The sequence below is a fragment of the Eubalaena glacialis genome, chromosome 15 (genome assembly GCF_028564815.1).
Source record: "Eubalaena glacialis isolate mEubGla1 chromosome 15, mEubGla1.1.hap2.+ XY, whole genome shotgun sequence".
Classification (NCBI taxonomy): Eukaryota; Metazoa; Chordata; class Mammalia; order Artiodactyla; family Balaenidae; genus Eubalaena; species Eubalaena glacialis.
In genome coordinates, this window is record NC_083730.1 from 72,998,119 (window position 1) to 73,023,294 (window position 25,176).

General features: G+C 52.2%; 1 protein-coding gene across 1 annotated transcript in view; it reads left to right on the top strand.

Annotated features, from left to right (window-relative positions):
* Nucleotides 1-25,176, top strand: part of OSBP2 (oxysterol binding protein 2) — a 100,441-nt gene that overhangs the window by 17,392 nt on the left and 57,873 nt on the right. Inside the window, exons 3-4 of the mRNA XM_061169257.1 lie at nt 2,844-3,039; nt 3,129-3,225. Coding sequence (XP_061025240.1) covers nt 2,844-3,039; nt 3,129-3,225 — 293 coding nt within the window. The remainder of the gene's footprint in view (nt 1-2,843; nt 3,040-3,128; nt 3,226-25,176) is intronic.

Consider the following 25,176-nt stretch of genomic DNA (forward strand, 5'->3'; position numbering starts at 1 on the left):
ACCTTACTTGGTCAGAAGCAGGGCAGTGGCATTTCAGGTTCATAACAGGGGCAGTGACAGTCCGTACTGGGTGTCTTTGGAAGAGTCATGTGGCCAGAGAGGAGGCAAGGCCCGGGCAGGAGGCTGCTGTGGTGGACTGGGGACAGAGGAGGAGGGCTAGGACCGGGTCCCTCGTAGGGTCAGAAGGAAGGAATGGGTCAGGGGCTGGAGGAGCTGGGGCAGGCTGGTCGTGGGCGAGGAGGAGGGGATGCACCATGGAAGTGCTTGTGTTTTCAACGCACAACAGAGGGAGCAGAGCACAGCTGGGCTGGGAGGGCAGAGGGTGGCTTTGGTTGGGATTTAACAGCAACATCAGTAGTAACGGTGGCATTCCAGGCAGGTCAGGGGTGGTTTACTAGTCACAAGCAACAGTGGCAGTCATAGTTTGCCCACCAGGATGAGAGTGTGTAGTGAGAAGGTCAAAGAGCGAGGCCTGAGCCATGGGGCAGAGGGAGGAAGAAGATCTGGGGCAGAAGTGTCTTCCTGCCTTTGTGGATGAGCATCAATGGAATGTGTTCCAGTTTTTAGGCTTTTCCAGAATCTGAATAGAAAGTTAAAATCTTGCTGTATGGCTTGGATTGTTTCTGTTAGTTACAAATCCTGAATCTTTTGGGGTCTTCAGTATAAATAAATGTGGGCATGTCATGTCAGTAGAAATTCTGGACTTTGTGCTAGTGTGTGTGTGTGTGTGTGTGTGTGTGTGTGTGTAGAAATGGCCTTCCCTAGGTATCCTTCACTGGCCTCCCAGAAGGTGAGGACGCAGACATGCTGGTGATTGCTGAATGTGCCATAAGTTAGACAAAGGAATTAAATGGAAGGAATCATTTGTCACAAATTGCTCAAGAAATTCCATTCCAAACAAGGAAATGTACAAAGACTTGAGACTCTCCTCATAAGTGTCAACATGTCCACTCGGCAAATGTTGGGTGTTTGGAAGGCAGCTGGGCACCCCATCCCCCTCATCTGTTGCCTGTGACCATCGCAGCAGGAAGCCCACACAACCCAGAGCTCCTGTAGCCTGACCTGTTTCTTATGTTTGGATTCTGATGGTATGCTACCTTAAGAAAACAACAAACAAAAAAAAGCTCTTGGAAGTAATTTTCAAAGGAGAAAAAAAGATGTTAAGTTAAAAGACTGTATAGGTAGTGGTTTTGCTTATTTTTTTAAGGCACCACATGTGGATTGTGATTCTTCTTCCTTGATGTGAAAACGGAAGGAGCCCCTCTCCGCCCTCCCCCCCTTTCCTGAATGGCGGATGTCCACACCTGTTCCCACCGTGCCCTTTGTGAATGTGTCAGCTCCGTGCTGTCTGTGTAGCAGCCATGGTCCATGTATGTTTGAGCAAAGTCTCTCATGCCTGCTTGGACAGCATTTATTAACCGTGACTTGAACTCATTCCATTTGGTTTTCCCCCTTTAAACTGGGGTCTCAACCAAATAGTAAAAATGAAGTTGTCTTTGGACTTGAATTAATGCGACACAAAAAGTTGTTGTTCTAAAAAGAATTAAGGGGCTTCCCTGGTGGCACAGTGGTTAAGAATCTGCCTGCCAATGCAGGGGACACGAGTTCGAGCCCTGGTCTGGGAAGATCCCACATGCCGTGGAGCAACTAAGCCCGTGTGCCACAACTACTGAGCCTGTGCTCTAGAACCTGTGACCCACAACTACTGAGCCCATGTGCCACAACTACTGAAGCCCGCGTGCCTAGAGCCTGTGCTCCGCAACAAGAGAAGCCACCACAATGAGAAGCCCGCCCACTGCAATGAAGAGTAGTCCCTGCTCACCGCAACTAGAGAAAGCCCGTACGCAACAAAAGACCCAACACAGCCAAAATAAATAATAAAATAAATAAATTTATATATTAAAAAAAAGAAAGCCCTAGCAAAATAATAATAAAATAAAAAGAATTAAGGCAGGAGTTGCCAGTTTCGTCCAGTGAAGAAAAGGGTCGCCTCATCTTGGACTCCAGAAAGGCCTGAGGGAGGCCATGAAGTGGGCAGGGCCTGGGGTGACTGTCCAATCTGTGGCGTCCCCTCTGCTTGGCCAGACAGGCGCAGTTATCTCAGACTTGGAACCAGAAGGAACCCCACCCCACCCCCACGTCCCATAGGGAAGCTGAGGCTCACTGAGGGCAGAGGGGAGGGTGGCTGCATGGTGGTGATGTTTCTGGTCTGCGGCAGAGGCAAAGTCAGAACCAGGGCTCCTCCATCGAAGTCTGGAACTTCCCTGGCTGGGGGCGAGGAGCAGTGGGAGGGATTTGAACAGAAATGAAAAAACGTGGAAGCGGCTCTGTGTGATGTCACCAGGCTCCAAGCAGCCCCATCTGTTGGTTGATTGACATTCTGGCACCAAGGATGTGGGGGAGGGAATTGAATTCCAGGTGGGATGGGACCCCAACAGCCCTCCCTCCCCAGGTTCTGAAACAGGCTCTAATTGGTTAACTCCTTGCAACCCCAGGGTATATGACAGTGGAGAAATGAGGGCTTGAGCCAAGGCTCCCCCGCCCCACCCCCCGGGCCCGGTGAAGGGCCAGCCTTCTTTGGCCTCGATCGGGCCCAGATAGCGCCCTCAGTGCCGGCTCGGGTTCCGGGCCATGTGCTCGCGCATTTTAAGAGGCTGAGCTGCGCTTTCCGCCGCCCGCCCGCGTCCCGCCACGGAGAGCTAGCCTTTGTCCAGACTGCTGGGCTGGAGGAGAGCTAATCCCTGCTCGGGACGGGGCTGGAAGAGGCGCGTCCAGTCCTCCGGGAACTGGCGGGTGGCCTCGCGGGGCGCCCTTCGCTCTTGGAGCGGGGCCTGGGGGGGCAGAGGTGGCCTCCTAAGGCTGGTGGGAGGAGGCTGGAGGAATGAGGACGCGCCGCGCCGCTCCCCTGCTGCGCTCAGGCTGACCGACCGGCGGGCGGAGCGGGGTCTCGGCTTGACTGCGCTCGGAGCGCGCGGGCTGGCCGCTGTCCGCGGTGCTGAAGAGGCGGCCGCGGCGGGGAGGCGGGCCCGGGGCCGCCGGGCAGCGTACACCCAATCCGGGGACCGCCCTCCTTCTCCCGTTCTTGGCGCGGCGGTGGAAGCCGGCACTGCACCGAGATGGACTGAGAGCGCGGCAACGGAAAAGCGGCGGCGGCGGCGGCAGCTGCAAGAGCCCCCGCAGCCTCGGGGCCAGACCCACTTCCACACCCAGGAGCCCCTCCCTGGGGTGAGTTGGGGCAGACAGAGCAGGGATGGGGCGGATGGGTCCTGGGGGCATGGGAATCTCTTGGGCTTTAAAATTTTCCTTCCCCACTGTAAATTTCTTCCAGCCCTGATCTTGAGTAGCTACAGGGCTGAGGGCTCAGATCTCTGCCCTGGTACTCCCCCAGTCCTGGGATAGAGGGCAGGGACGTCTGCCCTCACAAGCCAGGGGACAAAGGGTTCATCCAGAAGTCTAAGGACAGTCACAAGGCATGTCCTCCTCCCAGCCCTGGGTGCAGCTCACTGCATGGCACTGGGAAGGGCTGTTTGTCCAGGCTATTGTCAGAGGAACAACACCTTCCCCTCCCTCTCTGTGCAGGGGGCTGGGTCTGGGCAGCCTGGCCACTGGAATTCAGCCCAGACAGAGGCCAGCCATCTTTTAGCAGGGAAGACAGGCTTGAGCCTTCACTGGGGCTACAAGTGAGAGGTAAAGTCCTTTCCCTGCCTTCCTCCAGTCTCCTTAGGCACCTGAGGTGCCATGACCAGGGCTTCAGGGGCCAGTGTCACAGTGCACCTGGCTGTTGTGAGTGAACTGGACTCAGGCAGAGGCGCTCTGGAGTGGATACTGGGCAGCACTTCCTGCTAGAGTGTGTGTGTGTGTGTGTGTGTGTGTGTGTGTGTGTGTGTGTTTTCCCAGCACACGAAGGGGATTTTAAACTCTGGTGGTGCCCGTCACAGGAAAAGCCCTTCTCCAGCTGGCCTGTGCCTCTGAGTAAGCAGTCTGAGGTCACGCTGGGCAACTACCTAGTCAGAGGAGCCCTGGGCTTCCTCCGTCGCTAAAGCTGCCCCCCTCCTGCCTCAGCCATCTGCTGAAGGGAGAGATGTGCTTAAACTTGATGGGTCACCTCTGCCTTCGATCCCACCAGCATTCGGTTCCCATCTCCATCACCTGGCAAGGTCAGACAGATAGACCTCTTGATTCCTAAAACCTGATGGGCGGGCTGTTGGGCGGCTTCATGGCCTCAACAAAGGACTTTTGGTGTGTTGGGGAGGTGAGGGGCTGGAAGGAAGGGGACCATGTAGAAGTCTAGTTGTGCTGGATTCCAAGCTGTGTGAGGTGCCTGTTCTAACCTGGTGGGTGTAAATGAAGCTTCTAAATCTCGACAGACTCATGCTGGAGGACTGAGGTCTGTGTTTTGTTCCGACTGTCTAGCCTAAGCTGTGGGCATCAGAAATGACTCTGGTGGGCAGCTTCCTTGGATCATCGGGTGCCTCACAGTGCCGATGAAATGAAAGAGAGGTGAAAAAGATGTGTGAGATGATGTGCTGATTTTAGGGTCACTGTGAGCTGCAGTGGTGCTGCAGTGCTGATGGAAATGCATGCCAAGGAGGTGCTAGCATTACTTGCATAAGGCTGACCACCCAAGTACCATTTGTCTCTGGCCAGTGTTCTGTAGAGAGGAAAGGTCATAAGGGGGAAAGTATGGTAACTGCACATCTGACATATACTCGACTTACATTATTCTTGATCGCTTTTTTCCACCCAGAAGCATTTTTGTTTTGGGTAGCTAGGTTTTTTCCTATCATGTAAACACTTTGTATTTTGGCCAGATGAATAAACCTTGGTAGAGTGTAATTGTCTGGAAGGATGGCTGACTCATAACTGTACTTTGACATCCTTGTTGACATCCTTGTTTCATTAAAATATGAAGTCCAAAACATATAATGGCAGGCCAGCTAAGCAGCAGACCATTGCTTCTGTTTTGGGAAAACAGTGTATTTGAGCTTTGCATGTTGTTTGTTTTGAAAATACAGTTATAGCCCCAAAGTTTTCCGTAACTAGATCAAGTTGGGGTATATGTATATTTTTAGCATGCTCCACACCTGTAATGCAATCAGGCTACTTATTTTTATTCATAGTCTGAACAACTTAAAACCTCTTCAATAATTAAGGTGGGCTCAAGTTCTCTGTAACTGAAGAAGATAACATTTGAGGGTTGACTGGATGACGCACAGTCCTAGATTCAGCTCACAGTCTCTGCTCAGAAGTCCTGCACTTGGTTGAACACGTGCAAGCCTGCATCTATGCACAATTGTAAAATGGGCATGAAAAGTAGGAATCAAACCTTTCTGACTGGATTTCTCAAGGTCAAGGCAGAAAGTAAAGATATAGTGATGAATATTTAGCAATAGATCAAATTTTATTTTGGTGAAAGCAGTTGATCTCAGTTTCCAGGTAAAATGGTGTTAGGGATGGTGTAAGAGCTGTGTTGTGTAAAGAAGTGAAAAGAGGCCCAGCTTTGTAGATTAAGAGACCTGGGTTCAAATTCCCATTTTCCCTCTTATTAACTGTATGCCATGATGTGGTCTCTCTGAGCCTCAGTTCTATTATTTGTGAAATAGAGAAAGTAACAGCTCCCTGGTATGTAAACTTAGCACGGGACTATAGGTGCTCCATGTTATCCTGAACATATCTTGCCGTAGTCTGCCACCACCAGTTATTAGGAGAATGTGAGTGTGTTGAGACAAAATCTCCACACAGTGGTGTTCAGTCTCAAACCATGAGGGCCATGAAAGGACTCAGTAGTTTGCCTTGGGGTAGCCTGGTCCTGCTGGAGGTGGTGTTCCCAAGGTGGGGACTGTCCCTGGGTCTGCTGTCATCCAGGGACATTGGCTGGGCAGTGGTGGAGCTTGGGCAAAAGGAGTGTTCTCTCCTGGAGGAATGGAGCCTAAATGCCAAAGGCCGTGAGGGCTCTCTGTTCAGAGAAACCCCTTCCAGGAAAGGGTTTGTGGTTGCTGCTGTTCCCCCCGAGGTTCTCTCTCTCTGAGACGCGGTTTTCCTCCAACAACGTGTGTCTTCTCCTCCTGCGTCTGTGCCCCAGGCCCCGTGGTTATAGCAGCTAACACTGGGTGGGAGCTCACTCCAGGCCAGGCTTTCCTGTCCATCCTCCATCCTCATGACAGCCCTGTGAGGTATGAACCATTACCACGCCTGTGATACAGATGAGGAAACCGAGGCCAGGAAAGGTTAGATCACAGGTGCCCAGGGTCTGACTGTGTGGCCCCTGTCTCTCCAGCAGGAGGAGAGGGCCACGGGTGAGCTGATGGCACAGAAAGGGCAGTCACCCTGATCTCCAGGCTCACAATCCAGTGCTCCCTCCTCACACTGTGGCGACAGCACCCATTGCTGGGCAGCAGGAGGAGGAATGATGAGCAGGGGTTAGGGTCAGCCGGACAGAGTCCCAGCAGGGAGGGGTTAGTGTCCGAGACTTCCCTTCCAGGCCTGCCAGGTTGGCTCATCCTCACACGGAGGCGGGGCTTGGGATCTGGCAACAGGGACAGCAGCAGACCTCGGCTGTGAGCAGAGCTGGAAGGTGAAGGGTCCTTGGAAATCAACAAGGCTGAGGCCGACCTGTTAGGTTATGAAGAGCCTGAGGCCCTGAGAGGGAATGACTCATCCATGGGGTGTGGGTGTGTGTGTGTGTGTGTGTGTGTGTGTGTGTCTTTATTCCATTTCCCAGGGCAAGGGCCCCCACTAATGGACCGCTCCAGCACTGCCTCTCTGGGGAGCCTGAGATTTGCTGGTAGCTCTGTCAGAAAGGGCTTCCTAAGACCAGGGACCTCTCCGATCCCAGAGATGACCCTGAAGTGGGCAGCTCCCTTGGCCCCTGGCTCCCCTGACCGGGAAGCAGCTCCATCTGGCCTCTGCTGGCACATGGGTGCATTTGCAGACTGCACTGATTTCCATTTCCTCGGGTGATGAGGTAATTTAAAGGTTATTCAGTTGAGTTTCTAGTTCCCTTGGCTTGAGGCCTTTCTCTAAAAACACCTGCTGCTAACAGCCTGGGCCCCAGGCATTGATATAAAAAGACATGCTTGTCGCCCATAAACTTGAATTATTTAACGAAGCGCGTGGGTCTCTTATAGCTGCTTTGCACACATGCCCCGTCTCAGTGGTTTCTTAATGAGTGTACCTGTGAGCTTGCTTTTTTAATTGAATGGCACTTCATGAGGCTAAACCGATCGCGGCCCCTGCGAGCACGCTGCTCTTCCTAGGCTGCCATTTGCAGTCACTGGCCCCCAACCTCTTAAGTCTTCCACCTTGAACCTCAGCCCCCATGAGCTTCGACTCCTTCCTCTCCTTGCCATCTCAGGCCATTCTCTGTCTGTTCTTCTACCACACTTTCTCTGGATTCTGTCCCTTCCCTCCGGCCATGCTGCCACTGCTCTGATTCAGTTCCTCATTATCCGCTGACTTTTTGCCAGGTCCTTTGACCAGTTGCTTCCCTGCTTCAGGCAGCCCCTTTTAGACTTGCCCCAGTGTGCTTCAGGCAGATTAACCTTTCAGGAACTGGTTCTGCTCTTGTCACTGCTCTCCTGACAAACTTGCCTTGGCCACTTCCTGCCTCCGGCATGAGGGCAGATGCCTCAGCTCGGCCTCAGGCTGGCCCAGCTCCCTGCACTGCGAGCGCAGAGCCAAGGCCTCTTGTGCAGCCCGGCCCTCCTTCCTCTCCCGGGCAGTGCTCCTCCCAACGCCTGGACATGTCCCTTCACTCTCCCACCTCCTCCAGGCCCAGCTTCAGAGCTGCCCTCCTCCAAGATGCCCTCCCGCTCAGACTTTTCCTCCCCTGCCTGGACCCAGAGCACACTGGCTCAGTCATCCATTCACAGGGGTCAGAAGAGCCTTGCCACAGGTGAGGTTCAGTGCTGGGCACCAGGAATGCCAAAGTGAGTGGGTTGTGGGTTGTATTGTGTCCCACCGCCCCAAAAGATATGTTGAAGTCCTAACCCCCAATACCTGTGAATGTGACTGTATTTGGAAATAGGGTCTTTGCAGATGTCATCAAGATGAGGTCAAGAGGGTGGTCCCTAATCCAATGTGACTAGTGTCCTTACAAAAAGAGGAAAATGTGGACACACACACACACACACACACACACACACACAGAGAAGGTCATGTGAAGGCAGACACACAGGGAAAGGCCATGTAAAGATAGAGTTATGCTGCCACAAGCCAAAGAACACCCGAAGAGACAAGGGGCTCCCAGAAGCCAGAAGAGACAAGGAAGGAACCTTCCCTACAGCCTTCAGAGGGACATGGCTCTACCAACACCTTGGTTGTGGACTTCTAGCCTCCAGAATTGTGAGACAATACATTTCTGTTATTTGAAGCCTCCCAGTAGAAAAATAATACAGTGAGAATAAGCCCTTCCTGGCCCTAGAGGTGCTGACCATCTGCAGGGAGACAGACAAGATCCTTCTGAGTCAGTGTGATGAGTGCCCAAGAGAGGTGCGCGGATGTGATGGGAACCCTGAGGAAGGGCCCTCCCCCAAGCAGCCTTCCATCTCCTCTCTGGGGTGACAGTAGTCAGTAAGGTTCCCTTAGGGGGGCCCACACCCCAGTGTCCAGAGATGACGGGAGCCAGCCAAGGTGGGGGACAGGCAGGGCATCCCGGGCCAGGCGAGCAAAAGCATGGGAGGGAAGAGCAGCTGGTGGAGCCGAGGAGTGGGAAGTAGGGGGCTGCTGAGGCCCGCAAGGCTTCACTCCTGGTGGGCTGTGGTTTGCCAAGGAGTTTGAACTTAAACTTGCTGCTGTGGGTATCAGGGAGCCATGGAAAGGAGGTGACAGGGAGCAGATGGTGTTTTCAGTAAATGGTTTCATGGCGGCACGAAGGATGGATCAGAAGGGGTAAAAGAAAAAGCTGAGACCTTGGAAGTGAGCCAAGGCGTGGAGAAGAGGGTATGGATTTGCAAATTAAGCTGAATTTAACATCATCAGGACCTGGGGCCCCTTTGAATGTAGGGACTCAGGGAGAGGGAGAGACCCCAGGAGCTGACCCTCAGGTCTCTAGCCTGGTGCCTGAGGGCACAAAGAAATGTCTGGAGAGGGAAAGGTTGTCATGAGGGAGCAAAGGAGAGATGCTGGGCTCAGCTGGGGACAGGTTGAGTGTGGGGGACATACAGGTGGCCATGGAGGTCTGGAGCTTGGAGGGGAGGCCTATTCTGATGGTACAGATGGGGAAACATGAACAGGGAGATGGGACACGGCACCCTGGCCATGGACACCATCACCTGGGCCCCAGCATGGAGCGGGAAGAAGATAGGGGTGAGGACTGACTCCTGCCTGGGAGCTGGGACAGAGGAGGCTGGAGGATAACGGGTGTGTGGCAGCAGGACCAGGAAGCAGGGGGCGGTTGGTGTGACTGGGACCTGCCGCAGTAAGGGCCCCAGGAAGGCCTCAGACAGGGCTGCTGTGTTCAGGGATGACTCTTCTGAGCAGCAGTGCATCCGTCACTTCTTGCCTTCCCTGCATCTTCTGTCTACACTGCCTACCACATCCCTCTCCCAGAGCAGGCCTGGCGAGGTGAGCGCAGGTGGGTGCCTGGACACCTACCTGGTGGCCTCTTCTGGGCCTCATCCCTGAGACACAGCTGGTGTCTGTGGCAGCCTGGTAGCTGGGGTGGGGGGGCGAGGCCTGCAGCCTGGCTGGATGATGGGTGCCTGAGCCCCCTGCCCCCCCACGCCTGGTTGCAGCTGTGTCCGTTCTTTGCAGGGCCCGTCACCATGGGCGGCTCTGCTCCTCCGCCTCATGGGGATTGTGCCACGGGTGCGGCAAATGCTCCAGCCCCTCTCTGATTGCTGCCTGCCAGGTTGGTCTGTGTGCACTGATGTGGTGGTTTCTCTGATGTGACTTCTGGGCCCTCCTGCCCCCAGGAGGTACCTCCTTCGTGCCTGACCTTCCACCATTAGAGAGTCTTCTGTAGGGTCCCATAAGTTTCGACATGAGCAGGAGTTGATTCTGGTGTACTGTTTCCAATGGTAATTTGTTGAGAGATTACTTTAGGTTAGGAAACATAAAATTGTAAAACATTTAAATGATTCTAAGATATATGACAAAATGTAGTCATCTTTCATTACCTCCCTCCATCTCACGCCCTGCTAGAGACACACACACCCATTTGTTAACAGTGGTTCTTTGCCAGATTTCCCCACGCATTTACAAAGCCATGTAAGTCCACAGGCACCCATGCATACATACTTACATGTATATGTGAGATCATTTCATGCATATTGATAAGCAGCTTGCTTTTTCCCTTACCAACATATTTTGGAGATCTTTACATGTCAGTACAAATAAGTGTATCTCATTTCTAAAATAACAGCATGGAATTCTGTAGTGTATCATACTATGTTCAATCATTTTCCTCTTCATGGATAGTTTCTTTACCTTTTATTACTATTTCAGGGATGCTGTAGTGAACCTTTTGGTATATGCATCTTTGTGAATGTGTGTAAATTTTTCCAAAGCATAGATTGCTAGGAGTGGAATTGCTAAGTTACAAGGGCATGACCATGATAAATATCAACAGACAGTATCAAATTGTCAGCCCAAAAAAATGCATAGATTTACATCTCCCAACAGTGTGGGTTGTCAACAAAGGCTACCCTATCATTCTTTTTACTCTTTGTTACTCTGATGGGTGAATGAAAAGGCATTTCCTTGCTCTGTTTTGCATTTCCCTTATTACCTATGAGACTGAGTATACTTTTTTCTGTTTATTGACCAATCATACACATTTTGTGACTTGTATATTCATATTCTTTGCCATTTTACTGTTTTGATGTGTGTATTTTTTTATGCTGATATGTAGGAGCTCATTTTAAGTTATGGTTATCTCTCCTTTGTTGGTTATATATTTTGCAAGTATTTTCTCTTTGTTGCTTATCTGTTTATGGTGCCTGTGGTGCTATGGAATTTCTAAACGTTTATGTTGTAACATCTGTCAATCAGAGGCTTGTTTTTTAGTAGTGGGGAAAAAGGAGCTTGGAGGTTTAAAATGTTGCATTCTTGACCCTTCTCTGGTCTGTGCTTGCTCTTTGACTTTGAACAAAACCCCTTAACTTCACTAAACTTCCATTTTGCCAGCTGTGTCCCAGTGCTGTCTGTCCTGCCCGACCTCACCCCAGCTGTTGTGAGGATCATGGGAGAAGCTGTCTTCAGGGCTTCACAGCCATTCTGAACTTCAGTTAAACCAATTCATTGATGGACACTGAGAGCCAGTCTTCTGACACAGGCCTCATCTGGGTCAGAGGTTTTCAGGGTGCCAGGACCCTGCCTCTGACTTTTCCCAGGTGTTTTTAGAGTGCCTGCCCTACGTTGGTGATGTCACCCTCATGACTCTGCAGAGGGAAGTGTATTAGTTTGCTCAGGCTGCCATAACCAAATACCACAGACTGGGGGGCTTAAACCACAGAAATGAATTTTCTCACCATTCTGTAGGCCAGAGTCCAAGGTCAGGGTGTCAGCAGGGTTGGTTTCATCCTGAGGCCTCTCTCCTTGGCTGTCTTCTCATTGTCTCCTCACGTGGTCATCCCTTGATCTGTGTCCTAATCTCTTCTTCTTTTAAGGACACTGGTCATATTGGATCAGGGCCCAATGTGTGACCTTATTGTACCTTAATCACCTCTTTAAAGGCCCTGTCTCCAAACATACTCACATTCTGAGGTACTGAAGGTTTGAGCTTCAACGTATGAATCTGGGGGCACAATTCAGCCCCTAACAGGAAGACAGCCCCGTGTCTGGATGAGAATCGTGGAGGTGAGGCTCGGTGAGGCTCCTGTACTTGTTTCCAGTCACCCAGTGAGCCAGTTGCAGATCCGAACTCAGGCCCATGAATTAGACCCCTAAGCCCACGCCTCCCCAGGCAGCTTGACTGATGTTAGGACTGTTTTGGCTTCTACTGCCTTGACTTCCTGCCCACTGGTCACTGGCCTGTGTCCCCGCCATCCTGTGGCCTCAAAACTCATGCTCCCTGGGCAGGGCACCTACTCCCAGCCGACTCTTCTGCACCGCCATTGTCACCTCAGGAAAGGGTTTCAAATAATAATTAAAATTTTTGAATATAGCTTGTTCAGTTTTTGTTGTTGTTGTGGGAGAGATCGCACAGTGAGATAAAGAGCATTTGGAATACAGGAAACTCCCCAGTAACCTCACACCCTCACAAAACTGTTTTTGATTTTTGCACTTTCCCTTCCCTTCCCCCCTCTGCACATACAGTTGTATTTCACAGCTTTGGTATCACATTAAAGAGGGCCCTTCATGCTCTGCTCTTTTCACCCCACATTATCGCTAACAGTTTCCCTGTCTAAAGCGATCACTTTAATGGCTGTGTAATATTCCATTGAGTTGAGGTACTCTAATGATTTGAATCATCCTCCAATTGTTGAGCGTTTGAGTTTCCCATTTGCACTATTATAGATAACAATGCAATGAATGTCTTTGTACTGAAAGCTTTTTGCTTCTCTTGAATTGTTTCCTGAGGGAAAATTCCCAGGAGTTGGATTACCGAGTTAAGGGCGGCGGTATCATCATGGCGCGTTGATGAGCTAGAATGTCTCTTTCTGCAAGGAGCCTACGATGCTCCACGCCACCAACAATGAGTGAGCACGCCAGCTTCACTGTACTCTCGCCGGCATTAGGTGTTAATTAAATTCATTTCTGACCATTTTAATATACTTAAAAGAGTACCTATCTCAAGGCGGCTTTAATTTGTACTCCTTAAATAATCAACAAAGAAGGAGGAACATTCTGCAATGGATTTGTATTTTCAATTCTTTTTGTTGTCACTTTCTTTTTCTTTTTTTTTTTTAAAGGAATAATTGGAGACTAGACAAATGGATATTAATCCCTTGGGAATCCCAGCTCTTCTGTGGTTGTCTTGAGGGATTTGTTGGTAAAAGTAGTATTTAGACTTTGACAAGCAAAAGGCCTTTTGGTCAATAACGGACATAAGCAATGGAGCGGGGCCAGATGGGCCGGCCACTCCGGGGAGCAGAAGGGTCTGAGAAGAGGCCACGTCCTCAGAGCGACCTGGTGGGACCTGACCCTAATCCCCTGGCTGGTCCGAGGGCAGGCCACCCCTTCGTAGCACATGTGCAAGGATGCAGCATAGCCCCTCGCTTGCCCCAGGGCAAAGCCCGGCAGGCTCAGCTCCCAGAGAGGGCCCCCATCTCTTCGGCTGCCCCTCGCAGCAGAGGGCACGTGTGGGCAGAGTCAGGCCGAGGCAACGTCCCTGGTGGAATCTGTCTCATCTTTACCTTCTTTCAAACTGACTTGAGTGTTGCACTCTCCCCCATTCCCTTTTTCTGATCTAAAATAATCAGTGATAAATTGAAAAATTTTTTCCCCTCGAAAGTTTATTTTAATTGCCTAGCAACACATTATCATAAATTTCTCTCAAATTAGTTGTTTGGCTTCATTGCAGGATCATTTATTAATGATGATGGCAGTCAGCATCTATGCATGGCTATTCTTAGAACACTGCTGTCTTAAAGGGCTTCATTCATAAGACATCCCCGCAAGGAATGTGTGTGCTAGACTGACCCTTGGAGAACTTGATCCTCCAGACAACACAGAGAAGGTCAGCACCTCTCTTCTGTGGGCCCGAGCCCCTCATCAGTGGTGAGCCTGAGGCCCAGAAGGGGAACCAGAGGTCCACGTTGGTTTAAAGCAGTGGCCAACTCATGTCAGGTCAGATTTTGCCCCTGCAGGACTCCCAAGCCTGTGCTCACCTCTGCGAGGTCCATTCAAGGTCCAGACAAGGGCAGAGGTGCAGAGGGGAAGGGGCTGCATGGTGTTGTGCATTAGAAATGCCCTGTGTGGGGTCAGGGAGCGGGGTCAGCGGTGGAAGGCTTGGGAGGCCAGAAGACTGTGTGGGTGTGTAGATTGAGCCAAATAGGGCTTCCTATGAGTGATAAAGTTGCTTTCATCGATTGATTCATTGATCAGTTGATGGATCTGTTTATTCCTGGGCTCACTCATTCAGGGCACAACTACTATGTGCTGAGCCCCGCTGGAGGCTGAGAATAGTGAGAAAAGACCACAGTCTTTGCCCTCAGGAGTTCACAGTCTGGTGTGGGAAATAGACAAATAAACAGGAACCCACAGCAGAGCATGCTAGGTCCTGGGAAGGAAAGAAGCAGCCCTGGGCATTCTGGGAGCCCAGACTTGAGAAAATTCCCTGTGATCATATTATTTTAACGTTTCCGTATATGCCTAGCTTTCACACAATTATTAACTATATTGCATGGTTTGCCTTTTTCCTCTCAGCATTTTGTGTTTGAGCACAGTTTCTTATTTCTGCAAAGTCATCACATACATACTATGTGGTTCCAAATGGTTCCGTGATATTCCATGAAGTTGATGAATTAAGCATTCACCTGCCGTTAGGCTCCTTGGCTGCTTCTAGGGTTTTGCAACAAATGGCATTGGATGCAGAGCCTTGTACTCCTTTCCCCTTGTTCTGTTCACACTGGGTGGGAGGTGTAGACGTGCTTGTGGTTCTTATAGACCACGGCCACGTGCCCCTCCCCTCCAGTGCCTCACGCCAGTTTCTGGGCGCCTGTTCCTCTATTGCCTCCAGTACTGGGATGAGCAACAGTTGCACCCACCCACCAACACACACGGATACGTGTGTACGGATTTTAGTTGAGTGGGTGTGCGCACCATATCATTGAGCAAAGGAGGAAACATGTTGGAACTAGAGTCTGATGAACAGTGTTCTGGTAGCAAGTGGAAGAGGGGAGGCCGGCTTCTACAGGGAGACTTGCTGCAGCTGCCACCCAGGCGGGACGTGACGAGGTAAGTGGTCACCATCAACGTGAGAGCAAACCAAACACTTTATTTATTTATTTTTTAAATATTTATTTATTTGGCTGCACCGGGTCTTAGTTGCGGCACGCAGGATCTTCGTTGCAGCATGCGGGATCTTTTAGTTGCAGCATGTGGGATCTAGTTCCCTGGCCAGGGATAGAACCCGGGCCCCCTGCACTGGGAGCGTGGAGTTTTAACCACTGGATCACCAGGGAAGTCCCAAACCAAAGTCTTTAAAGTGACCAAATCAACTGGTCTTGATGTGGGGTCAGATAGAGCTTAGAGGGAAGGTTGCAGCTGCCTCCAAGGGTTGCCAGAACAGGGTATTTGGGGTGAGCGGACCTCAGGAAGGTCACAGAGTTAGTGGCTTGGTTTTAGAAGGTCACATTTAGAGTGTTGGGGACCATACACCTGGAGCTGTTCAGGAGATGCCCTCAATGGGTGAAGTGCAGAGCTGGGATTCAGCCTCACCTGCACGTGGTCAGGAGGGAAACTTGTATGGGGCCCAGGGCAGCCAGCAGAATGTATGGAATTACCCACCGGTCATCGTTTGCTTGGTCTCTTGGCCTTCTCACTCCTGGGTCAACTAAGACTTTTCAGCTCATGTATTTCCTTCTTTAAGGACAAATTGGCACCCTCTGAGTACTTGTGAAGCTAGGCTGTAGATTTTTAAGTATTTCACATGAGCAGAGTCTGGTCATTGTTTGATGTGACTTATAGTGTAAAAGAACTATGTAGAAAGGAGAAATAGCGCGTGTGTTTGCCTTAGTAGGAGTGCATGATTTTCTTCTGTATTTTCCTTTACTATTTTAGTTTCCTCCCTGGGTATGCTTTGTTCCCTGTCTTCTCCTGTCGGCCAGGCGTGGCTTTAGGTGAGGATGGGCGGACAAAGAAAACATGGTCACTGACCCCAGTGCTCACTCGCTGTGAAGGCAACGCGAGGCCCTCAGCCCCTCTGCCTCCCCCTTTCTCAGCTCTGAGACAGAGGGCACGGCTCTGCATTCGAAAGATTCTTCCAGCTTCCAGAGTCCATGACACTGTGTCTGGTTCAATATCCTGGGTTTACTGCACATGCCCATCCTGTAAAAGTCACCTGTATGTTCATGATGCTCCTGTCTCACCTCATCTTTCCTCATGAGGCCCCTGGGGACCAGGAGCAGCATTCTGCTTAAGGGACCCCGCAGAGCACAGTTCAGGGTGTGGCCTCCAAGGTCAGCCAGAACAGGTCGGCTCCAAGCATGTTGATCCTGCACAAGTCATGGTACGTCAGAGCCTTAGTTTCCGCATCTGTAAAAAGGGTGTTTGAGGAACCTATCCTTGGGGCTTAAATGCAGAAACTCAGGGAATGCAGGTAAAGCTCACAGCCCAGCGCTTGGCACTGGTCAGTACTCCGTCACAGGTGGCCATTTGCACCATTGTTATGCTCTTCATTTTGTAGCCAAAAAACCAAGGCCCAGAGTGATTTAGCCACTCCCCAGGCCTTATCCTCCCCAGGCCAGTGAATCTGACACAATCGCTCAGGATTCATTCTTTAGGTGGAAGAAGTACCAGTTGCTTCAAAGGTCCAGAAGGGAAGTGTAATGACCCCGCACCACCTTCCCTGAGTCTATTACATGTTATAACAGGAACTTTGTTGTATATTTGAAAACCTTTAAATTGGTGAAAATTGATTGATTTGGTTTCAGTAAATTACACTTGATAAATTCCATGGACTGAGTTCCCAAGAGGTGGCAGTGTTGAGGAGGGCTTGGTTGGGGGCGGGGGAAAATGGTTAGAACGCAGTCCTAGGGCTCAGTCCAGTGGGAGAAACAAGACATAGGGCACAGTGAGGTTGGGGCAGAGGCCAACGAGTGGGGCTGGTCCCAGCTTGGACTGCTTTACTGTGTGTTCAAGCCAAGATGTCAGTGTGGCCAGAGCAGAGGGAGGGAGGGGAACAGGATGGGCCTGCTTGGGGACTTGGAGACCTCTGAGAGGAAGAGTGACAGAGTCTGACATATATTGGAACAGGTGTTCTTGGGATGTTACGCTGAGCATAGACGGTGGAGGCCAGAGTGGAAGTGGGAGACCCTCTGGGAGGCTCTGGAAGAGTTCACAGGCAGGATGAGGGTAAGTTAGGCCCAGGTGGCAGCAGCGCGGTGGTGAGAAGGGACAGGATCCTGGCTGTAATCTAAGGGCAGAGTTGTGGGGATGTGCTGACCACGTGGAGGTGGGTCTAAGGTACAGAAGGGTCAAGGATGACTCCAGGGTGTCTGTCCAGAGCAACTAGGAGGATGGTGCTGCCACTAGCTGAGGTGGGGAGATGGGGAAGGGTGGGGGCACAGGTCTAGGGGTGCCATGGGGAGCTCAGATTTGGACAATTAGGTTTATGATGCCCATCAGACATCCCATGGAGAGGTCCTGCAGGCAGATGGACAGGCGAGTTGTGTTCAGAGAGGTCTGGGTGGAGACAGACATTTGTCCCCAGATACCCACAGCCCTGTGGTAGTAGCGCCAAGGGGGCCGGGCTCCCTGGGGCCCAGCCTGTTGTGTTCCTCCCTCCCACACTAGACAGGTGGCTGCAGGTGGCGGGATACAGGTGCGCCAGCCTCCACAGCAGGTCTTAGAGGTGACCCCGATTTCCTGGAATCACCATCAGGCCCTGGGCGGGTCATCCCCATTTCCCACTTGCCCCTTGTGTCTCAAGGGCATCTTTACCTTTGAAATAAAGCAACGCCGAGCCCGCTGCTGCAGGGGGCGGCACCTTCGCTCGGGTTTTTGTATTAGACGTTTAAATGGGGGGCCTGCCCTGGCGCCTAGGTCCCAGGTGTCCTGGGACGGTCGCACGGGCGAGCAGGCGGCGTGCGGGCGGAGACCGCGCTCCCGGGGGAGGAGAGGGGGCGGCCCCCGCACTGCTCGCGCTGTGCCCGGCTCCCGCGGCGCCGACGGGGTTAACGGGCTCAACGGGCTCGTGCACCGGGCGGCGGTCGGGCGGCAGTGGTGCATTGTGGTGACGCGGAGCCGGGACCCGCGAGCGCCCGCCGCCTCCGCCGGGCGGCCCGCCGAGCTGTGCGCGCGTCCCTGCGAGCCCCCAGGGCGCGGCGCCATGTAGCGCCCGGCTGCTCGGAGGCCGCCCTGCCGCGGGGATGAAGGGACGCGGCTGCTGGGAGACGGCCTCCGTGCGCTCCTTCTGCAGCTCCGGCTGCCTGAATAAACTTAAGAAGGGTTAGTGCTGCCCGGCTTCCGCCCGGAGGCCCGGCTCCCCACTCACGCCCGCCGGGCGCCCGGCTTGCTGCATGATCAGTCCACGCGAGCCTCTGATGTCACTCCCTCGCGGCGTGGGGAGCGCGGGGAACTTCGGGGAACCCCAGTCCCCGTACCCCGCCAGCGTGAGCTCCGAACTCGCTTTACGCGCGGGGTATTTTGGAGACGGGGCTTCGGCTAGAGACCTATCCGTCTGATTAACCTCTGCTAAAACGAACCAAAATATAATCCAGAGCTTTCTGGAAAGAAGGGGGAAGTGGCGGCCTTGTTTAATCCACCCACCTACCTCTCCTGCTCCAGGGTCGGCTTGGGGCCCGCATGCCCTGGCGCCTAGGTAGAATTGCTGCTTTGCCCGCAAGGGCTTCTTCCCTTCCCGGGGCCACCCTGGGTGTGGCTATGCTCAGTGCATGACCCAACCCCCTCCCCTTTGCCCTTTGAGCAAGCTGCAACAAATCAGGAGAGTCACTGTAAGTGGCCGCCTGGATTTGAGCAAGCACCAGCCCTGAAGCTGCTGCCTCCAGGGATGGTGGTCCTGAATGACAGCTCCAGGCTGTGCAGGCGCAACCGCCTGAGAGCCCTTTGTCAGCAGTGGGGGAAAAATCTTAGCTGTCTTATAGGCTAAAGCCTTGCAAACTCTTTAAGCTCCTTTGTGCAATTTCTGATGCTTGAACATCATTTTTGGAGATTTTGCATGAGTGAAACTTGCTGCGTTTTCCTTAATGAATGTTTATGTTATAATTTGAAACTGGAGAAAAATTAGGATTTTTTGTCCCTGTAGACCTGAAAGACACAGAGGGAGTTAATTTCACTTAACACCAATTTATTAGAAACTGGCTCCTTTTAGGAATTAACACCCTCTGATCTGTAATAAACCTTGTCATTAACTTTGCCTGCTGACTGGTCCCACTAATGGCTTCCGAAGGCCCTGGCCCAGCACCGACTCCAAGTCTCAGTGCCCGAGCCACATTTAACATTGCAGGCTCACCTGAAAACAGCATCAGAGTCTTTGTACACGTTTTAAATTTATTTCATGGGGAACTGATACTACAGTTCTGTCTTAAGAATCCTTTAAAGACACTTGCAAGTGAATTTTGTCCAAAATATGTCTTCTGGTTTTAGAAGATTGGTCTTAATTTCCAGTTTTTATTTTGGATATAGTGTCATTTCTAATGCAGTTATGTTCTTTATGCAAAGTTTAAGTGATGTTCCTGTTATCAATTTGGATGGATTTATTCTGAGGGTGAATTTTGGAGTTAGGAAAAAAAAAGAAAAGTTAGGTGTTAAAATTGTATTTCGTCTACCGGCCTGCCTGATGACCTTCTTGGTTGCTGTTCTCCAGAAGATTTGCTGCTAACAGGAACCCTGGGCCTGGTATCCACTTGCTTTTTGCTTGGTTGTAGAAGGGATGTTCACCTTTGTCTGGAAGCTCAGGTGACCAGAGCAGCTGTACTTCGAGAGTGGTGACAAGGTAGCCTCTTTGGTTGCCAGAGCCCTGCAGGCCAGGCCTTCCTACTCCTCCTGTCAGTGATCCACTCTGCACGGTGGGTCTGGGGATGAGGAACTCAGCAGGTACAGTGTGGTACAGTCTGGTACAGTGCTTAGAACAGAGCCTGGAGCGGGACTCGCTGTGCTGGCCAGAGAAGGCCCAGGAGCCCGCACAGCATGCAAGAGCAGCCAGGACTCAGCTCAGCGTCAGAGGCCCCATGGGCAGACTGCAGAGTGTCTCCCTTGGGCGCCCTGTGTGAAGGTGGGCCTAGGAAGGCCAGAATGGAGTTTTCAGGAGAAACTGGATACCTCTCAGTTTTTAAATGTTGGCCAAAAAACATTTTTTACATACTCTTCAAAGCCAAACAGTATTTCTGTAGGCAGGAAAATGCCTATGAACCTTGCTGGCTAAAGAGAGAGGAGCAAGAGAGGCAGAGATGGGGGCATTGGGAGGCCTGCTTAGCTGTCAGCCCTGGGAGGTGGGAGCCTCCTGGCCCCTCACACCGTGGGCATGGCAAACATGGGCAGAGGCCCCTCGTCCCCAGCTTGCAGACAGGGTGAGACTGGTCTCGCGCCTCCTTTCAGACACATTGAAGGATACTGAAATGAGAGGTCGCTTCAGACAAATTTCCGCTAGAAAAGGGTTCCAGTGAAATTGCATCCCTCCCCTGAGCCCATCTTTGTGCAAGCTGAAGGGGAGCTGGGCTTGCTGCCTGCCCCGGGGAACTAGGGACTGAGGTCCAGGCAATGATCATTTCAGTGGCAGGACAGCATCTGGGCTCATGGAGGTTTTTCACATGGGTTGTTGTTCTAGGGGTCCCACAGTGTAGCCGGGGGCCCAGGGGACCTGGGTTATTGGCCTGACTCTGCTGCTGGGCTTTGTGACCACAGGCAAGTGCCTGCCCCTCTGTGAGCCTCAGTTGTCCCCACCCCTATCAATGACAGCAGGAGTGGGTTGACAAGGACCTGGGCGTGGGAGGAGGAGCCCGAGAGTCCATTGACAGGAGGCTGCTCATCAGCAGGCAGTGTCGTGTTCAAACCCCACCACTTGCCTGACCTTCAACTAGCTTCTGAGCCATTTTGATTCTCAATTTCTTCATCTAAAGGATGGCATTCAACCGACTTACCTGGCAAGGTGGCCGGGAGGTTGAAATGAGATAATATGTGTCTATACCTACTAATCGGTCAGTCTGTCTATCTATCTGTGTCCCTCTCTCTGTGCTTCAAACAGAGCCAGGTGCCTCAAATGCGGAAATGCCCTTTCAGGATCTCTCGTAACCTCTGAATTCAGCCCTTGGCAGCTTACTCCTTCACCTTTGTGTGTGTACGTGTGTGTGTGCAGATGTGTGTAGGATTTCTGCATCTCTTCTGGTCAGAACGCAAAGCTCTGACATTGCAGAAAACAGAGACCCCTCGCCCTGGCAAGGTAGACTTAGCAGAGGTCAGGGCCAGGTGGCCTTGTGCGGCCCTGCTCATGACACTGCTGAGGGGGCCCCACTTTCTCATTTGGGACCTCAGGGAGCCCCTGGGTGCCCACCAGCCAGCCTCCATCTTCTGATCGGCCGCACTTTTTGCAGGAAGCTGAACTGAGCTTGGCAAAGACTGGCTGATGTGTCAGGGAAACAGGAAGGGATCGGGGATGAGTGCCAGATACTAGATGGAGAATCTGGACTCCCAGGAACCTGGCCTGAGTGGAGGCTGCAGCGGGTGGGGCTGGGGGCTCAATTTCTGGGGCAGAACCCGGTGATTGTAGAATGTGGTGATTTGGGGGGATTCCTTCTTGAAAGAGGCTAAATGCCAGGGGGAAGTTCCAAATGTGTGGTTGCTTTTGAGTCAGAGTGAAGAGCAGTAAATGGTAAGAGAAGACAGAAGCATTTGTCTTTTCTATTTAGCAGAAAATCTGGCCAGTCTTTCACTCTGTGCGAAGAAATGGCCCAGCAGCTGTGCAGGACCCACAGTGTCCACAGCCAGGCGACAGGAGTTGAGCCCGGAGGGGCCGGGCATGCTGGAACCCAGCCAGCATCCTTCTGATCCCTCACACCCGTGACCCCCCCGGGAAGAGACAGACGGTGGGGGACAGCCCTGGCTGGCCAAACTCAGCACAGGAGGAGCCGGAATGCCGTGTAGAGGAGATCTGAGCATATTCACACAGGCTGAGGCACACAGGAGTCCTTGGGCTCCGAGGGAAGGTGCTGTTGGGGGCAGAGAGGTGGGCAGGGCACCCAGCACAGAAGGCCCTCTGTGAGCAGGTAGCTAAGGGGTGGGCTGCATGCAGGCTGGCCCCGGGTGGAGGGAGCATAAGTGTTTGATTCTCTCCTGTTTGGGGGAGAATCAAACACTTGTGCATGTGGGTGTCACTGTGTTGCGGGGGCAGGCCGACAGGTACGGAGGGTGGAGAGCTACGGGCAGGGGGAGGGGAGGAGAGGAGGGAAGGGTAGGGAAGGCTATGCCGGGCTGTGAGTGCTCTAGAGGAAAGAGGGCCACGATCAGGAGTGACCTCTGCCTTGGGGAGGCAGAGAGTAGGAGCTGGTCGTCCACTTGCGGCCGTTCCCTCGGGTAGCAGGCTGCCAGCGAGGAGGACATTGACAGCGTGGGGGTGACGAGGCTGTGACAGGCCCCAGGCTGCCCCGGCCAGGGTTCTGTTGCCATCGGTGGCCCCATGGAATCTGGGGGATGACGTTGTCTCTCCGGGGAGCTGGTTCATTTGTCATTCATGGGTGGGTGTGCAGGGCTGTGATGGCCCACTTGGCGCCCATCTTTAGAAGAAGGCACCCTTTTTTCCTCAAGACCCTTTGCTTCCATGTATCCTGAGATATGTGGAAGAATCAGAGTATGTTGTCATATTCTGATTTGTCAGAGCAATACTCTTTTCTTTAATTTGCTGGGTGTGTGTTATAATAAAAACAAATTCCCAGTGTCTGTGGTGAATGGTGCCTCCTAGAGTTGTGCAGGGCACAACCTGCTCAACCATATGCAACAGCTCTGTTTATATAAACATGTATTAGGAGCAATGTTTGGCTGGTTCTGAGGATAAAACAGTGACCTTTGTCGCCTCCAGGCGAAGAGAGAATGAATGGGCTGCCCGGGTGCCAGGCCAAGCCAGGTGACCCTGCATGAGGCCTGGAGGAGGCCAAAGTGGGAGCCAGACTCACAGTGGCCCTCGGAAGCTGAGTGGGGAGCAAAATGGCCAGAGGGGCCTCCAAGCCACTGTGGAGAGAGGGGCAGCCTGAGACTGGCCGCACGGGGTCAGGCTTGAGCCCCAAGGCCCCTCCTGCCCAAGACTGAGAGGTCTGCTGTGGGTACATCGTCCTCTGACCTCATCCGGGAGCGTCCTAAATCTTGCAGCACTGCCCTCTGTGGACACGAGTCAGTCTCCCGACACCTGGTTTTCCTGTAAAGTGCCAGTCAGCTTAGACCGGCAGCTGCATCTGATCAAATAGATGAGCAGTATGAATAAAGAGGAAGTTATGGGCCTCGGGCTGCCAAAGATAAATTTCCTTTTTTGTCCTGTTTCCCTCTGACGTGTGTGTTGATTTACGCCTGACGCACATCTTCAGGAATAGTAGTTGCTCTGGCTAGGCGGTGTGGCAAGGCCAGAGGATGGAACCCCACCTGGGCAGCCCTCTGCGTCCTGGCCTGGCGTGCCCTGCATCCTTGTGGCCATAGGAGGGAGCTGGTTAGAGGACAAATGTTTTTCCTGAGAGGGTAGAACTAACAGCCGGCCAAGCCCCCGGGTACATTCTTCTGCCTGGGATATTTTTACATTAGAAGCAGCACAGTTCCTACGGGGTGGGGTCCCTGGAGCTCCGCTCTTAGCTCGTTAACCATTTGGCAGCTGCTCAGCTGCTTCATGAAATCCCCTCCCCAACCTCGCCTCCCCCGCCCCCAACACACACACACTTTGTTCTTGGCCAAACTCTGAGTTTCATCTGGGCCAGTCCTCTGCATCCTGTACATTCAGTGTTTTTAAGGGTTATTTACCGTTAAGGCAGCAACTCCAGATGTTCAAGATCATGGTGTTTCCATAACTTCATTACCCCTCACGTCACTGTTTTTAGGTCTCTATTTTTAGTCAGTGTTTTTCCTTTATGTGAACATCCTTTTTACATCACTGAGATAAAAAAACATCACCGTTGCCACATGGCTGTACATCATAAGCTCTTTCCCATGTTATCACAGACTTAATGTGTATCCGCTGAATGGCTGTGGAAAGCCTTTTCCTTCTGTTAGACATTTCGGTTCTTCCCAGATTGTCACCAGAGCCAAACTGCCACCTGAGCGTCTTGCGGCATGTAAAAATTTTCTCTGCTGTTGCTTTCCGGGACACACACCCAGGAGTGCGATCGCTGAGTCAAGGGGTGTGACTGCTTCCCTCTGGCACCCCATCACCCTCGGCCAAAGTGTTCTGGTCCATGATGTTCTCAGGGCTGGGTGTGGAGATCTGCTTCTCTCCACCTCCCCTGCATTCGTATTTTTCTGAGAGTATTTTTTGACCAGGCATAAAATTGTGCCTTGTTAGTCTTTCAACTTGCAATGGACTAACCAAAAAAGGATGAATTTTCCCCATAAGTTTGGTTATTATTTGTGTCTACCCCTCTGCGGCTTGCCAGCTGCATCTTCTCCTGCCCTTGTGTGGAAACCCAAAGGGAAGCATTGTAAATCTTGTTGGTTTATGTCGGATATGGCTGGAACCCAAGCCAGACAGGACTTCTTGGGACCCTGGCACTGCTCTGCTTTCTTTGATGGGTGGGATTCAGAAAAATGGTCCCTGGAACTGTCATCCCCTAGCAGGCTCTGCTGTGTAAGCAATGGGGCCCCCTGTTCAAAAATTATTAAGTTTCAAGACAGAGACAGCTGAGCATTAAACCAAGGGAGGGACCCTTCTGACTTGGGGCCTTATTGTGACTGCATAGGTCATATGCCTGTGACGGCTACCCTGCCCCATGCTCTGGAGTCATCTAGTTGGAAGTGGACAGAGTTTGGAAGTGGCTTGCTTGACTGAGCTGAATCCACCTGTTAGGTTTCCCAAGGGCCATTCCAGACGCAGATCCAGGTATGGGTGGGCTTCTGACATGGGGCCACTTGTGGCCACCTGCAGCCCCTGCTCCTGACCGACACTGGCCATGCACCCCCTCCACCCCCTGGCCCCATCCTGGTCTACTTAGCCCTGGAGTTAGTTGTCCTTTTCTCAGTGGTCATTTTTTTTTTTAATTAATTAATTTATTTGGCTGCATTGGGTCTTCATTGCTGTGCGCGGGCTTTCTCTAGTTGCGGCGAGCGGGAGCTACTCTTCGTTGCAGTGCGTGGGCTTCTCATTGCGGTGGCTTCTCTTGTTGCGGAGCACGGGCTCTAGGCGCACGGGCTTCAGTAGTTGTGGCTCGTGGGCTCTAGAGCGCAGGCTCGGTAGTTGTGGTGCATGGGCTTAGTTGATCCGCGGCATGTGGGATCTTCCCGTACCAGGGCTCGAACCTGTGTCCCCCGCATTGGTAGGCAGATTCCCAGCCACTGTGCCACCAGGAAAGCCCCCTGTGGTCATTTTTGTGCCCACTTTCACCTCACCCTGACCCCTGGTGGCTCTTTCTGGTGGAGAGCTGGCCC